The sequence below is a fragment of the Nerophis ophidion genome, linkage group LG05 (assembly GCF_033978795.1).
Source record: "Nerophis ophidion isolate RoL-2023_Sa linkage group LG05, RoL_Noph_v1.0, whole genome shotgun sequence".
NCBI lineage: Eukaryota > Metazoa > Chordata > Actinopteri > Syngnathiformes > Syngnathidae > Nerophis > Nerophis ophidion.
In genome coordinates, this window is record NC_084615.1 from 59,190,204 (window position 1) to 59,206,528 (window position 16,325).

Consider the following 16,325-nt stretch of genomic DNA (forward strand, 5'->3'; position numbering starts at 1 on the left):
CTATTGTACCTGAAAGTCATCTGAGTATTAAAAAAACAACAACGTATATTTAATGAGAACACATAATTATCCATCCATCCATTTTCTACCGCTTATTCCCTTTTGGGGTCGCGGGGGGCGCTGGCGCCTATCTCAGCTACAATCGGGCGGAAGGCGGGGTACACCCTGGACAAGTCGCCACCTCATCGCAGGGCCAACACAGATAGACAGACAACATTCACACTCACATTCACACACTAGGGACCATTTAGTGTTGCCAATCAACCTATCCCCAGGTGCATGTCTTTGGAAGTGGGAGGAAACCGGAGTACCCGGAGGGAACCCACGCATTCACGGGGAGAACATGCAAACTCCACACAGAAAGATCCCGAGCCTGGATTTGAACCCAGGACTGCAGGAACTTCGTATTGTGAGGCAGACGCACTAACCCCTCTGCCACCGTGAAGCCCTAACACATAATTAACTCATTTGAAATGTCAGCTCATGGTTCAGCACATATATATATATAGCCCTTTGAGACACTAGTGATTTAGGGCTATATAAGTAAACATTGATTGATTGATTGATATATATATATATATATATATATATATATATATATATATATATATATATATACACACACACACACATATATATATATCTATATATATATATATATATATATCTATATATGTCTATATATATATATATATATATATATATATATATCGCTGAACAGGTAATTTAAGATTTTTTAAGAGTTTTTATTAATACATCTAAAGTTTTATTTTATTTCTAGCAAAGGTCTTTGCATCAAAAACAGTGTGAGTGAGCACACCATTGGAACACTAATAATTAGCTTTCATATAAAAAAATTAGGGCTTCACGGTGGAAGAGGGGTTAGTGCGTCTGCCTCACAATACGAAGGTCCTGAGTAGTATGGGGTTCAATGCCGGGTTCGGGATCTTTCTGTGTGGAGTTTGCATGTCCACCCCGTGAATGCGTGAATTCCCTCCAAGTACTCTGGCTTCCTCCCACTTCCAAAAACATGCACCTGGGGATAGGTTGATTGGCAACACTAAATTGGCCCTAGTGTGTGAATGTGACTGTGAATGTTGTCTGTCTATCTGTGTTGGCCCTGCGATGAGGTGGCGACTTGTCCAGGGTGTACCCCGCCTTCCGCCCGATTGTAGCTGAGATAGGCGCTAGCGCCCCCCGCCACCCCGAAAGGGAATAAGCGGTAGAAAATGGATGGATGGATGACCACTTCTTTAGGTAAATGCACACAATTGAATCCGATTTGGTGCTTTTGCAATTCAACAATGTTCAGTATATATTTATTTTTCCTGTACAATAACAGTATGCTTGCTTTTGTTGTTTGCAGCTGTATAGAACCACACTGCACGGTGTCGAGCAAATGCACACACTATTCATCAAACACTGAAATGCACTATGCAATTGGAGTATTGATGATACATTTATGATACTGCAGCCTCAACAGAAAGTGCAAACGGAGTTCTCACACAATCTAGCCATGTGATGTGATTAGGTGCTCATATCATCGCATTCCATGAAGCAACATGGCCTCAATGCACAGGATTGCAGTGTTGTCAGATTCCACACCTGATTAAGGCTAACATGCTTTAATACTCAGTGAACTCCCCTTTGAAAAATATGTTGTGCATTTTAGTACTGCTCATATTTGCAAGTTAACATTGCACTCTGTCAGAGGCAGTAAGTGAGTGTAAGTGTTGAGTAATATATAGCCAACAGCAGGGGTGGGTGGATAGCTAAAAAATGTACTAAATTAAGAGTACTATGACTTTAGAGTAATATGACTCAAGTAAAAGTAAAAAGTAGTCATCTGAATAATTACTTGAGTAAGAGTAAGTATGTATTCCGTGAAAAAAGTACTTAAGCACTTAGTAACTTGTGAGTAACTTCTGGTTTACTTAATAGCTATATTTCACTTGTTCTTGGACTACAACCGTAGTTAGTGTGAGTGTGTGCCCGAGAGTTGTTATTGCATGTGTAGAACATAAAAAAATATATATACAATTTACGGAATGTCTTTTAGTCTGGCTGGAAGAGTAATTCTTGTAGACTGAAATGTGAACATGTATACTGACATACATGACATCGCATGACATACATTTTATTTTTCATAATTTGTAAGTAATTAGAAAGATTTGTGCTGCCTTTTCTGACGTTGTACCTTTTTAATTGTCAATATGTTCCCATGCACTAAATTAGTCTGATTTATAAAACTATTCTGTTTCTTCTATCTTCACACCGACTGTACATGTGAAGTTGTTTATACTGGAGTCTGATAAAGATCACATTTTAGTTGAAGTGTAAACAGTAATGTTTCTTCTCCACAGAAATATTCAAGTAAAAGTAAAAAGTATGTTCCGATAAAACTATTCTGACAAGTGCAATTTATCCAAAAAGTTACTTAAGTAAATGTAACGGAGTAAATGTAGCGCATTACTACTTACCCCTGGTCAGCACAGACTGAGGGTAAAGTCATCAATCTCTATGTAAATTATTGCCAGTCAGTTATCAAAAGATCAATTAGGTTACTGATTAAATCAGTGATGTGCAGTCAGGGGAGGCAGTGCCTCACGTGCCATCATGGAAAGAAAAAAAATGTAAACAGAAAATAAATTAATTAGATTGTTATATGTATCCAGTGATTATACTTTATAAAGTTATTTTCCATTTAACTTCACCCTTTTTGGATAATTTTTATTCAAAATCGCTGAATTTTCACATTTGCCGTTCAAATACTGAGTAGAGATTTGCGTTGAGTCAGCAGCCAGTTGAGCATCCCATGGATTGCGCAATGACTCGGCTAACTGCTGTGCAGTGAGACCGTATTGCTATATGAATTATATTATACATTTCCATGGTTTAGTTAGCCGAGGTATATAATGTAGAGTGTATTTTGCCAACAACTGTATGTGTGTAACGTATTTCTTGTGCTGAGCAATCATAAAACGGCTGCGAAGACGCCCTGTGTGAGGCACCTGTTCTCCCGCCTCATGGTGCTAGAAGGCGCTAGTGATCCCAGGGATCATTCTTGCGATTACTCGGCTGCAGAATAAGTGACAACAAGCTACAGTTATTAGCAAGTCAAGTGCAGCGGTAGCGATCGTTTATCTTAATTTTTTCCTCTCCCCTGGACTTTTAACATGGATGATTACATATCGAAAATAAAACAGTTTTCTAAACTGGACTTTCAATCGAAGCAGGAGGTAATAATTAAAAGAAGACCAACGCCGGAGCTAAAAGGTTTGCTTCAGACAGTGATCTCCACCGAGACAGAGAGACTTTTAAAACTGAAGAAAGATAAGGAAGACTTCTATAAACAAGTTATCGATGATTTAGTTCAGAAGGAGCGGCGCATGGACTTCATTTACGTATAAGTAAGATAAGACCATAATAACGTGTTTTTTTATTAAATGTGCTTTTTTGTGTGCTACAGTTTGTATGTGCAAAGAATGCTGGTATGAGCTTTTAAACATAACCCGTTAACTGCTGCCAATCAAATGGTGAATAAGATACTCTTTAGGGTTCATATGTTTGTAAATCTGACTGTGATGAAGTCAGTGCCTCACCAGCCATGAACCTCACCGCACGTCACTGAATTAAATAATAACTACCAGTTTTCTGTCAAAATAGTCTAAGCCTTGTGCACTTTGACTGGAAAACATTTCAAGAATGTAGAATACAACTTGGAAAAGGTACAAGACACACAATCTGTGTAACTCGGCATTTATAAAATTTTAGGGATTAAAAAAATGGTGCCAGACATTTAAATGTTTTTTCTTTCAATGTAACAGAAAATTGGATTTGATATTACACACTCACGTTCCCTCATTTTTTGTTACTATGGCAGTGTCTTTGTTCTACACACAAAACACACACTCACGGTGGCGAACGATCCCTCAGACAGACACAATCTATTTTGCACATACTCTTTTTCTCAAAGCGACAAACATAATCTCCCACTCCCACACACATGCACGGCAAACACGGGATGTGAAGAACAATCCTAACATTTGTGTTTGACAAAGCTGCCTTTTTCTGTAGTCAAAGACTCATTTGTCTGGATGTGAGACAGAGTGAGACATTCACATTCTGGTGGAAAATATAGCATGCATTTACATATTCACATCTGGGTACAACACATCAAATTGATTTATTCTTTCATGTAAAGAAAATGGCTCAATAATACAGCATAAAAGGTATCCGTTATGGCTGATTAGCTGCAAAACAAACATAAGATAGAATGTGATTCAATTTCTACAACCTCAAACAATAGCATTTTTTAATCATCATGTATATACTAAGTATCCATCCATCCATTTCCTACCGCTTATTCCCTTCTGGGGTCGCGGGGGGCGCCGGCGCCTATATATGTATATACTAAGTAATATATAGTACCATCTAAAATGGTTTGATGGTTACAATATGTAAACAATACAATTTAATGTAATGATCACAGTTAGCATGCTAATGCAAAACATGTTTCATTTTAGCCAAATCTCCTTATCACTTCCCAACTTGGCCCATGCAGTTTGATTATAATTGCATTACTTTTCAGATTATTGGAACATTAGTAATAGGCATCAGCACCCTCCGCGACTCCAAAAGGGACAAGCCTTGTAAAATGGATGGATGGATAGTAAATGGCAAACTTAGAGAAAGTTGAATTATTACAGTAAGAATTACTGTATGTGCACTAGTAAAGTGAATTGTCCGTATGTGTGTTGAATTACAACTGCTAACTTCTGACTGGTGAGTTGCTCTCCATGAGAATATATGTCTCCAGCAAACCTCTTTTGCATTAACTAATCATCAGCTAAATGGTCACCTATAAACATACATATAGTAATAATACATCCAAAATAACATTTTAAGGTATCAATACCTGTGTCCCAAATCAGGGTCTGCATCCTTTAGAGCAGGGGTCACCAACGCGGTGCCCGTAAGCACCAGATGAGCAGCCCTCTGGCCTGTTCTAAAAATAGCGCAAATAGCAGCACTTACCAGTGAGCTGTCTCTATTTTAAATTTGATTTATTTACTTGCAAGCTGGTCTCGCTTTGCTCGACATTTTTAATTCTAAGAGAAACAAAACTCAAATAGAATTTGAAAATCCAAGAAAATATTTTAAAGACTTGGTCTTCACTTGTTTAAATAAACTCATTTATTTTTTTACTATGCTTCTTATAACTTTCAGAAAGACATTTTTGGAGAACAAATACAACCTTAAAAATGATTTTAGGATTTTTAAACACATATACCTTTTTACCTTTTAAATTCCTTCCTCTTCTTTTCTGACAATTTAAATCAATGTTCAAGTATTTTTTTTGTAAAGAATAATGAATACATTTTAGTTTAATTCTTCATTTTAGCTTCTGTTTTTTCGACAAAGAATATTTGTGAAACATTTCTTCAAACTTATTATGATTAAAATTTAAAAAAAATATTCTAGCAAATCTAGAAAATCTTTAGAATCAAATTTAAATCTTATTTCAAAGTCTTTTGAATTTATTTTTAAAATTTTGTTCTGGAAATCTAGAACAAATAAATATTTGTCTTTGTTAGAAATATAGCTTGGTCCAATTTGTTATATACTCCATCAAAATGCAGGTTGGATTTAACCTATTTAAAACATGTCATCAAAATTCTAAAATTAATCTTAATCAGGAAAACTTACTAATGATGTTCCATTAATTATTTTTTTTATTTTTTCAAAAAGATTCGAATTAGCTTGTTTTTCTCTTTATTTTTTCGGTTGAATTTTGAATTTTAAAGAGTCGAAATTGAAGATAAACTATGTTTCAAAATTTAATTTTCATTTTTTTTCTGTTTTCCTCTATTTTATACCGTTCAATTAAGTGTTTTTTTAATCATTTATTCTCTACAAATACCTTCCGTAAAAGGAAAACAAATGTACGACGAAATGACAGACGGAAATACCCATTTTTTAATATATATATTTATTTATTAAAGGTAAATTGAGTAAATTGGCTATTTCTGGCAATTTTTTAAAGTGTGTATCAAACTGGTAGCCCTTTGCATCAATCAGTACCCAAGAAGTAGCTCTTGGTTTCAAAAAGGTTGGTGACCCCTGCTTTGGAGGATCCGGCCTACGCAGCCTCAGAAGGCTGGACCTTCGAAGGCACCTCTGAAGGATGCGTCACCCGTTGTTAAAACGGACAGTCTAGCCTGCGGAGAACAAAGGTGCGCAAAGCATCTTGGGATATTATGTGAGGCTACGAAGGATAGTCATGGTGCATCCTCCGAATACTGAGAAAAGGAGGGCGCATTCGTCGGCTGCATTTGGAGGAGCCTTCGATTTAAACGAATTGGGACAGCCTTCGCGCAGCGTTGTGACGTAAGCGGCTTTCAAATTCGCCCTTCAAAGGATGCAGACCCTGAATTGGGACACAGCTATTGTCTTTACAATGTATCTAACAAATCTAAACAATGCTTCCAAACATTTAATCCTCAAAGTGAAATAGTTACAAAGGAGTAATCTGAGAATTACCTAACTGAGTAGGCTTTGTGAAACATAACTTCTTTTCATATGGAAGTTTCAATAACAATGTAAACCATATTGCATCATCACTGTCATTATAGCTCCCAAGCCTCCAAAATCGCTAAATAAGACAACTTGGATCATTTTAAGAATGTATTTACTTTCATATATTAAAATTTTATATTATAGGCATATTTGATCTGTGCCTTTGTTAAGTACTTCTGTTGAAAGATCGATAATCTGGTATTACGTATTTTTCCATAAGGCACATGAGTAGTGTGATTGAAAAAGAGGAGTACTGCACTCTCCTTAAGGTTCAATCTTTATAATTTAATTTCTAAAATTACTACACATTGCTTTGCTTACTTTTTATCCGTGCTCTTTTCCAAACTTTTTGCACATGGATAAATGCCTCTAATGTAAATACTAATTTACAGTGGGGCAAAAAAGTATTTAGTCAGCCACCGATTGTGCAAGTTCTCCCACTTAAAATTATGACAGAGGTCTGTAATTTTCATCATAGGTACACTTCAACTGTGAGAGACAGAATGTGAAAAAAAAATCCAGGAATTCACATTGTAAGAATTTTAAAGAATTTATTTGTAAAATAAGTATTTGATCAACCATTCAAAGCTCTCACTGATGGAAGGAGGTTTTGGCTCAAAATCTCACAATACATGGCCTCATTCATTCTTTCCTTAACACGGATCAATCGTCCTGTCCCTTTAGCAGAAAAACAGCCCCTTAAGCATGATGTTTCCACCCCCATGCTTCACAGTAGGTGTGGTGTTCTTGGGATGCAACTCAGTATTCTTCTTCCTCCAAACACGACGAGTTGAGTTTATACCAAAATGGATACATGGATGATACAGCAGAGGATTGGGAGAATGTCATGTGGTCAGATGAAACCAAAATATAACTTTTTGGTATAAACTCAACTCGTCGTGTTACTTATTTTCCACCATAATTTACAAATAAATTCTTTAAAATTCCTACAATGTGAATTCCTTTTCACATTCTGTCTCTCACAGTTGAAGTGTACCTATGATGAAAATTACAGACCTCTGTCATCATTTTAAGTGGGAGAACTTGCACAATCAGAGGCTGACTAAATACTTTTTTGCCCGACTGTATATGCAAACATACAGTATGAGTATTAGAGTTTCTACCATGTACAGGACAATTATGAATGGTCCCTGAAGTAATACTACATCAAACGGGTACATGTTATTACAAGACAGGTCCATTCTTACAATACCATCTTCATATAAAAGTATACTTTTATTGAACAGACAAGTGATTCAAAGCTATAATGTAGCCAGAGGTAAGTGGTTGACGTAATGTGTCCGATGCATTTTAAAATGTGGTAAGGACTAAATAATACAATTAAAATGCAAAGTGTGTGGCTGCCTACAGCTATACAGCCAGTTGTTTGTGTCCAGGGTATCTTCATGGTAGCATAATAAATTGATACTTACATCCTTATGGACAAATAATCCAGTCTTAATCCTGCGGGAGATTTCCTCAACCTTGCAGTCCCAGAATAAGAGACCAATCTTGTCACTCAGATCACTTGAAGGTATGTACTCTTAAAATCTGTTCCGAGGGCATTTTTAGCATTGCATTTATAGATACCAGAGTTCATGAGCACAGGGTTCTGAATGACCAGACTACCGTCCTCTGTCATGTGTATTCCTCCTTGCACAATGTAGCGGTTATGTGGAACCAATGTAGTACGGCCAGGTAAAGTCCAGGAAATTTCTGGCTTGGGAACACCAGTTGCAACACAATTTAACCTCACTGGTGATCCTCTGCTGGCGCTGGTGATAGAGGGCAGCATACTGGTGACGCGTGGTGGATGAACCAGTACTGTGACAGGATATGACAATGTTGATGAGCCAAATGCATTAGATGCTTTGCATGTATATGGCCCTTTGTCAAAAGTAGCAATCTGCCTCATCTGGAGGGTTCCATTAGCAAGGAATGTAACTCGACCAATAGACTGAGGTTTATCCAAAGTGAAGCCATTGGGTAGGGTCCATGTGATTGACGCCTGTGGCCAGCCATCCACAGTGCAATGCAAGTTGAGAGTTTGGCCGTAGGTAATCGTTATCCCACCTGGAAATTGAAAATACAACAGTACTAAGAGGGGATTTAGCATTAAGATAATAAATACATGTACTATAAATGTATACTTTACTTGTTGGTCCTCTGATCGTTGGCTTCCTGCCTGCTTCGAGTGCATAACGCTTCTCTGCTTGCCCCGCCACATTCTTTGCTAGACACCTGTATACTCCCTTATCGATTGCAGCCAGCTGTGAGATCCACAGAGTGCCGTTACCCTGATGGTGGGTAAACCGTTGCAGTCTAACACCAGGCATCAACATTGTCCCATTAGGTAGCACCCATATAAACTCTGGATTTGGCTTGCCACGGGCAGGGCACTGCAGGTGCAATTCTTTGCCATATTGTTGTATTGATATGATTTCAATATTGGGAACAGCAAAACTTGGCTTCTCAGCTATTGGCACCACATCTAATTCAACAACCAATGATGCTTCGCCTAAATGGTTTTTGGCCAGACACATGTACCTTCCTTTATCTGTTTTCCTTACCCCTCTTACCTCCAAACTGCCATTTTGGTGGACTTGGAAGCGACCACTGAGGTAGGACGTTTGGAGGGAGTGGCCGTAGGGGGTAACCCACCAAACCTTAGGCATAGGTTTCCCTTTCACCTTGCAGTCTAACAGCACTGTTTGATAAGAAATGCCTTCAACATGCTTTTCACTCTTCCCTTTTTTGCCATTAATAAAGGGTTCCCGGGATTCAATTTCAAGAATTATGTTTTTAACATCATCACCAGCAGAATTTTGTGCCACACACGCATATTTCCCTTCATCAGCTAACGTTACTCTTTTCACCACTAACATTCCATTTTCCAAAATGTCAAACTTGTCTGATGACATTTGGATCACATCATTTCGTGGTGAGATCCAAACAATCCTTGGTGTTGGTTCACCTGTTGCTTGACAGCTCAACTGAGCTAAATCTCCATAATTCACAGTCACCACAGACTGAGATTTTAAGGTAATTCTAGGAGCATTTGGTCCAATTTTAACATTAACTTTTCTCTCATCTTTACCCAGTTTATTCTTTGCATAACAGGTGTAGTCACCCTCATCTTTTTTGCCCATTTGATGGAGAAGTAATGTTCCGTTGCCAAAAATAACATATCGGCGGTTGCGATAGCCACTGTCATCAGACTGAAGGGCATTGTTGATTAGTGTTCCATCTGGTAGGCTCCAAGAGACGTCTGGATCTGGAAGGCCTGTTGCAACACAGTCCACCTAGGGAAAATACAAAACCAAACATTAGGAGCCTCCGGATTAATTTATTGTTTTAACCTGCCTTTAACTGCAGTAAAAATATCTGTCAAATATAAAAATAAAATACAATAATAAGATGGGCTCCTTGCAAAGCAAACGCCTATAAAAATGCATTTTGCTGTATCTTTTTTTTTGAATCAAGACAATAAATGTGATACCTGGACATTTTCTCCAAAGTTGACTTTTGGTTGCGTTGTTCTCACATGCTTTATTCTGGGCGGCGTCATCAAGACATCCACCTGATACAAAAATATGTATGAGTGAGGTACACTGCATTCTGTTTCACATTGTCTACTCCCACTACTGCATGTTAAGTGAAAGTGATCTGCCCAGAGTCTTTATCGGCTGTGATTATACCCGAAAGAGCTCCACGTCCTCTCCATTGGGTCGCTGAAAGACACACAGATAATTTCCACCGTCTAACTCTGTTAACTGAAGTATCCTCAGAGTCCCATTCCGGAAAACTTTAATTGGTCTCTCCGGACTGGAGGCAGATGGAAGGGAGAAATTAGTTGAGGATTAAAGCAGTAACTTGGTTGTAAAACCACCTCAAAATGTTGAGTGGTGATTTATCAAGTCTCGCTTTGAACATCTCTGTGACCTGTATCGATGCTCCACGATGGTTTTGGAAGGTAGCTGCCAGATGGTTCCTCTTGGGTATCCACTAGACTCTGGACAGTGTAAGTAAACAGCAGAACCATACATAGCTGAGACTGAATGCTGGCGGGATGGAACAGCATGGTGGTGAGTAGGGGGGAATGGAACAGGAGGATGGCGGATATCTGAGGAGCCATCAGCCCTCACTTCAAGCCACACAGTTCTTTTGGCAATGCCCACAGTGTTTGCAGCTAAACACTCGTACCTGTGAGGAGACAGTAACTTTACTGTCACCAATCTTGCAACCAACTAATATATGAATAAATACACTAATAGAGATGGTTAATTAAAACATGCAGAATACATCTCATACCTCCCTGCATCAGCTGGCGAGACATTTTTCACATACAGTGTCCCATTGGGAAAGACAAAGAGCCTATGTCCCAGGAACTGTGATGGCTTCACATGGACTCCTGATGGCAGTGTCCACTTCAAAGTAGGAAAAGGTTCACCCTTCATGGAACAATGGACATATATACTCCTGCCTGTGTAGATGTAATTAGTTACTTAGTTACCAATTGAGGGGTATTGACTTGAATGTTTTAGATGTGTTTGTTTTATTTGTGGAATACCTTCCGGAATGATCACAGTGTCAGTTGCAGTTTCACTAATGCTTGGAGGCAAAGCTGCAACATGAAGATGATAAGTGATTGTATCAGCTCCTGCTGCGTTGCTTGCAATACATTTATAGTCCCCTTTACTGGAGAAATTAGTTGACTGCATTTGCAACGTGCCATTCTCAAGCAGTAAAATTTGAGAAAGTGGCGAACGAACAATCCCAATTTCGCGAACAAATGTTCCATCTGGCAGAATCCAGGAAATGTCGGCTGGGGGTTTTCCAGAAGAAAGACATTCAAGGGTCACACTCTTTCCTAGGTATATTGCTATTTCCGTAGACCTGGGTGGTTGAATCTTCGGGGCCTCAGTCTGGACTGATAATGTGATCACCATACGATCTGATCCAAACATATTCTGGGCAGTGCAGAGGTACTGGCCTCTGTCCTGAAGTTGGACGGCGTTAATTACAAAAGTTCCATTTTTGAAGACTTCAAACCGGGAGCCATGCATGGTGTTGGCTGGTATGGTGACTCCTGAGGAAAGAGCCCAAAAGGAACAAAATGAAAGACTAACCACATTTGATATAGCCACAACGTTCACGTCCTGACAAAGCTTTCCTCTTTAAGCATATAGTGTGTTAATATTCCAAAGTTAATTAAAGATTGCAGATGCCTTCCCATCTCATCTAAAAAATAATTCCTTTCTCATTTTAGTATATTACCTGTCGATAATTTTGTCCATGCGATTCTAGGTTCAGGATTCCCTGCTGCTTTACAATGTAGAAAAGCGTCACCCTCTGCCAGCACCGACATGCTGGCTTTGTTTACTGTGGTGATGCGGGGTTTTGCCCCACCAGCTCCGGCTCCTAACACCAATTGGTAATGAGGTAAAGCAGTTGGATGTTGAGATCCAATTCCAGCTAAAGACACATTTGGCAGTTTCATTTGAAAAGTAATAGAATATTTTCATTTTAAAGAATACTTTTAAGTTTACTGTTGATACCTACCTTGAACAGGCCTCTGACCTCCGTGCTGTAATCGTGTGGTGGTAGGTTGGTAAGAATGAAGGGTCGAATTGAACCCAGATAATGAGGATTCTGTGGTTTTAACAATGTTTGGAGGTTGCAGGTTATACGAGGGGGTTGGTGCTTGTGGTCTTGGAAGAAAGGCTCTGACCGGGTTCAGAGGTATGGGACTGGGTTGAATTGACTTAACAGGATTGTTGTAGTTTATGCGTGGTTTTGGTGTCACTATCTTTCCAAGCTGTGTGAGACGATCAATATATGCCTGAAAAAAGGTAGTAGAAACATTTTGACACATTTAGACCCATAATAAATACTTGATCACTGATATTATGCACATTTATTGCAGAAAAAACAACAACTAGATCCACACAAAGTTTTGTGCAAAAATCATGAGTCACTATTTTATGTGTTGTTTTAGCAATGATATGTTAATGATATCCATCCATCCATCATCTTCCGCTTATCCGAGGTTGGGTCGCGGGGGCAACAGCCTAAGCAGGGAAACCCAGACTTCCCTCTCCCCAGCCACTTCGTCTAGCTCTTCCCGGGGGATCCCGAGGCGTTCCCAGGCCAGCCGGGAGACATAGTCTTCCCAACGTGTCCTGGGTCTTCCCCGTGGCCTCCTACCGGTTGGACGTGCCCTAAACACCTCCCTAGGGAGGCGTTCGGGTGGCATCCTGACCAGATGCCCGAACCACCTCATCTGGCTCCTCTCGATGTGAAGGAGCAGCGACTTTACTTTGAGTCCCTCCCGGATGGCAGAGCTTCTCACCCTATCTCCAAGGGAGAGCCCCGCCACACGGCGGAGGAAACTCATTTCGGCCGCTTGTACCCATGATCTTATCCTTTCGGTCATGACCCAAAGCTCATGACCATAGGTGAGGATGGGAACGTAGATCGACCGGTAAATTGAGAGCTTTGCCTTGCGGCTCAGCTCCTTCTTCACCACAACGGATCGGTACAACGTCCGCATTACTGAAGACGCCGCACCGATCCGCCTGTCGATCTCGCGATCCACTCTTCCCTCACTCGTGAACAAAACTCCTAGGTATTTGAACTCCTCCACTTGGGGCAGGGTCTCCTCCCCAACCCGGAGATGGCATTCCACCCTTTTCCGGGCGAGAACCATGGACTCGGACTTGGAGGTGCTGATTCTCATTCCGGTCGCTATTAGCAGGCTACTTCATTCACGGACGATGGCAAATGTAAATTTTTTTTTTTACTTTGAGTTTTATCTTGACTCTTATCCATAGTGTATAGGTTCTTTTGTGGACCATGCATCACTAGACCCCCCCCCCCAAACATTATGGTTCGTTTAGTTATGGTTTTGTATTTTTCTGTAATCCTGCTAATTAAAGGGGAACATTAGCAATGATGAGAGATATAGCAGATTAGTCTCTCTTAACAAGTGGCTGGATAGCTTCTGTAGACAACAGGGATTTACGTTTATTGATAATTGGCCCTCTTTCTGGGGCAAACCTGGCTTGCTGAGGAGAGACGGCCTTCACCCTAACCAGGAAGGCGCTATCCTCTTGTCTCGGAACATAGATTTCGCATTGAGCCACATTTGACTAACTGCACTAGAGCAAGCCCGGTCACAGGCAATTACAGAGCCTGCTAGCCTGGGTATGGAGTCAGTTAAGTTAGAACTAGCCAGCGCCAGGCTGGATGATCCCTGTACACATAGCAATTTTCTTAGAATAATACACAACTCACATAATGTTTTTTCTGCTATGACTATGACTACGTCAGAGTTAGACATGCGTTCTACTGAGGTGGCAAATTATGATGCGTTCAGTTTATCGCAGCACCAAGTAGACAATCTGAAAATTCCCGTCACATCAATTCCTAGATATGGTCGTAATTATTTTAAGTACACTGCGCATAATAAACACAACATTATTAATATTGCTACTACGGATAATTTTATCAACAACTCCTTAAAACAGCAAAACAGCCCACTACCTATAATATGGGCTTTCTAAACATCAGATCTTTGTCTCCCAAAACGTTATTAGTTAATGAGGTCATTAGAGACAACAACCTTAACGTCATCGGTCTTAGCGAAACCTGGCTTAAACCAGACGACTTTTTTGCGATAAATGAGGCATCCCCTCCTAACTATACGAATGCGCATATTGCCCGTCCCCTTAAAAGGGGAGGGGGGGGGGGGGGGTCGCACTAATATACAACGAAAACTTTAACTTTAGTCCTAACTTAAATAATAAATATAAATAATTTGAGATGCTTTCTATGAACTCTGCCACACCGTTGCCTCTGTGCCTGGCTGTTATCTACTGCCCCCCAGGGCCCTATTCGGACTTTATTAGTGAATTCTCAGAGTTTGTTGCTGATTTAGTGATTATAATTATAATTATAATGGGGGACTTTAATATCCATATGAATACCCCATTTGACCCACCGTGCGTGGCGCTCCAGACTATAATTGATAGCTGTGGTCTTACACAAATAATAAATGAACCGACGCATCGCAGCGGTAATACGATAGACCTAGTGCTTGTGAGAGGTATCACCGTTTCCAAAGTTATCATACTCCCGTATACTAAAGTAATCTCCGATCATTACCTTATAAAAACGACTCTTGCTGGCCTGCTGCCCTCGGTAATGGCACCATTCCCAAAGTATGTGGGCTCTATTGATAACCTCACTAACAACTTTAACAACGCCCTGCGCGAAACGCACCGCTGAAGTTAAAAAAGGCTCCAAAAAGGCGTACGCCATGGTTTACTGAAGAAACTAGAGCTCAGAAATTATTATGTAGAACGCTGGAACGCAAATGGCGCACGACTAAACTTGAGGTGCAGCATCAAGCATGGAGTGATAGTTTAATAACTTATAAACGCATGCTTACCTTAGCTAAAAGTAATTATTACTCAAATCTCATCCGCATTAATAAAAACGATCCAAAATGTTTGTTTTGTACAGTAGCATCGCTAACCCAACAAGAAACTCCTTCCAGTAGCTTGACCCATTCGGCAGATGACTTTATGAAGTTCTTTAATAAGAAAATTGAACTTATTAGAAAGGAGATTAAAGACAATGCGTCCCAGCTACAACTGGGTTCAATTAACACAGATACGACTGTATATACGGCGGATACTGCAAATATCCAAAATAGTTTCTCTCGTTTTGATGAAATGACATTAGAAGAATTGTTACAACGTGTAAATGGAATAAAACAAACAACATGTTTACTTGACCCACTTCCTGGGAAACTTATCAAGGAGCTTTTTGTATTATTAGGTCCATCAGTGCTAAATATTATAAACTTATCACTTTCCTCGGGCACTGTTCCCCTAGCATTCAAAAAAGCGGTTATTCATCCTCTCCTTAAAAGACCTAACCTCGATCCTGACCTCATGGTAAACTACAGACCGGTGTCTCACCTTCCCTTTATTTCGAAAATCCTCGAAAAAATTGTTGCAGAGCAGCTAAATGAACACTTAGCGTCTAACAATCTATGTGAAACCTTTCAATCCGGTTTCAGGGCAAATCACTCTACTGAGACAGCCCTCGCAAAATTGACTAATGATCTATTGCTAACGATGGATTCTGATGCGTCATCTATGTTGCTGCTCCTCGATCTTAGCGCTGCCTTTGATACCGTCGATCATAATATTTTATTAGAGTGTATCAAAACACGAATTGGTATGTCGGACTCAGCCCTGTCTTGGTTTAACTCTTATCTTACTGACAGGGTGCAGTGCCTCTCCCATAACAGTATGACCTCGGACTATGTTAAGGTAACGTGTGGAGTTCCCCAGGGTTCGGTCCTTGGCCCTGTACTCTTCAGCATCTACATGCTGCCGCTGGGTGACGTCATACGCAAATACGGTGTTAGCTTTCACTGCAATGCTGATGACACCCAACTCTACATGCCCCTAAAGCTGACCAACACGCCGGACTGTAGTCAGCTGGAGGCGTGTCTTCATGAAATTAAACAATGGATGTCCGCTAATTTTTTGCAACTTAACACCAAAAAAACGGAAATGCTGAATATCGGTCCTGCTAGACACCGACCTCTATTTAATAATACAACTTTAACATTTGACAACCAAACAATTAAACAAGGCGACACGGTAAAAAATCTGGGTATTATCTTTGACCCAACTCTCTCCTTTGAGTCACACATTAAAAGCGTTACT

The 16,325-nt window shown here is 39.9% G+C and overlaps 1 protein-coding gene across 2 annotated transcripts in view; it reads right to left on the minus strand.

Annotated features, from left to right (window-relative positions):
- Positions 1–4,167: 4,167 nt before the first annotated feature.
- Positions 4,168–16,325, minus strand: part of si:ch211-159i8.4 (matrix-remodeling-associated protein 5) — a 39,859-nt gene continuing 27,701 nt past the window's right edge. The window contains exons 9-17 of one of the 2 annotated variants that reach the window (XM_061901653.1): positions 12,142–12,421; positions 11,857–12,000; positions 11,150–11,668; positions 10,891–11,062; positions 10,522–10,782; positions 10,278–10,404; positions 10,079–10,159; positions 8,735–9,881; positions 4,168–8,652 (exon numbers count right to left, since the gene is read on the minus strand). In XM_061901653.1, the coding sequence (XP_061757637.1) occupies positions 8,099–8,652; positions 8,735–9,881; positions 10,079–10,159; positions 10,278–10,404; positions 10,522–10,782; positions 10,891–11,062; positions 11,150–11,668; positions 11,857–12,000; positions 12,142–12,421 (3,285 nt within the window). In that variant the 3' untranslated portion in view covers positions 4,168–8,098. Of the gene's footprint in view, positions 8,653–8,734; positions 9,882–10,078; positions 10,160–10,277; positions 10,405–10,521; positions 10,783–10,890; positions 11,063–11,149; positions 11,669–11,856; positions 12,055–12,141; positions 12,422–16,325 lie in introns of both variants that reach the window. The other variant, XM_061901652.1, reaches the window with a different exon arrangement.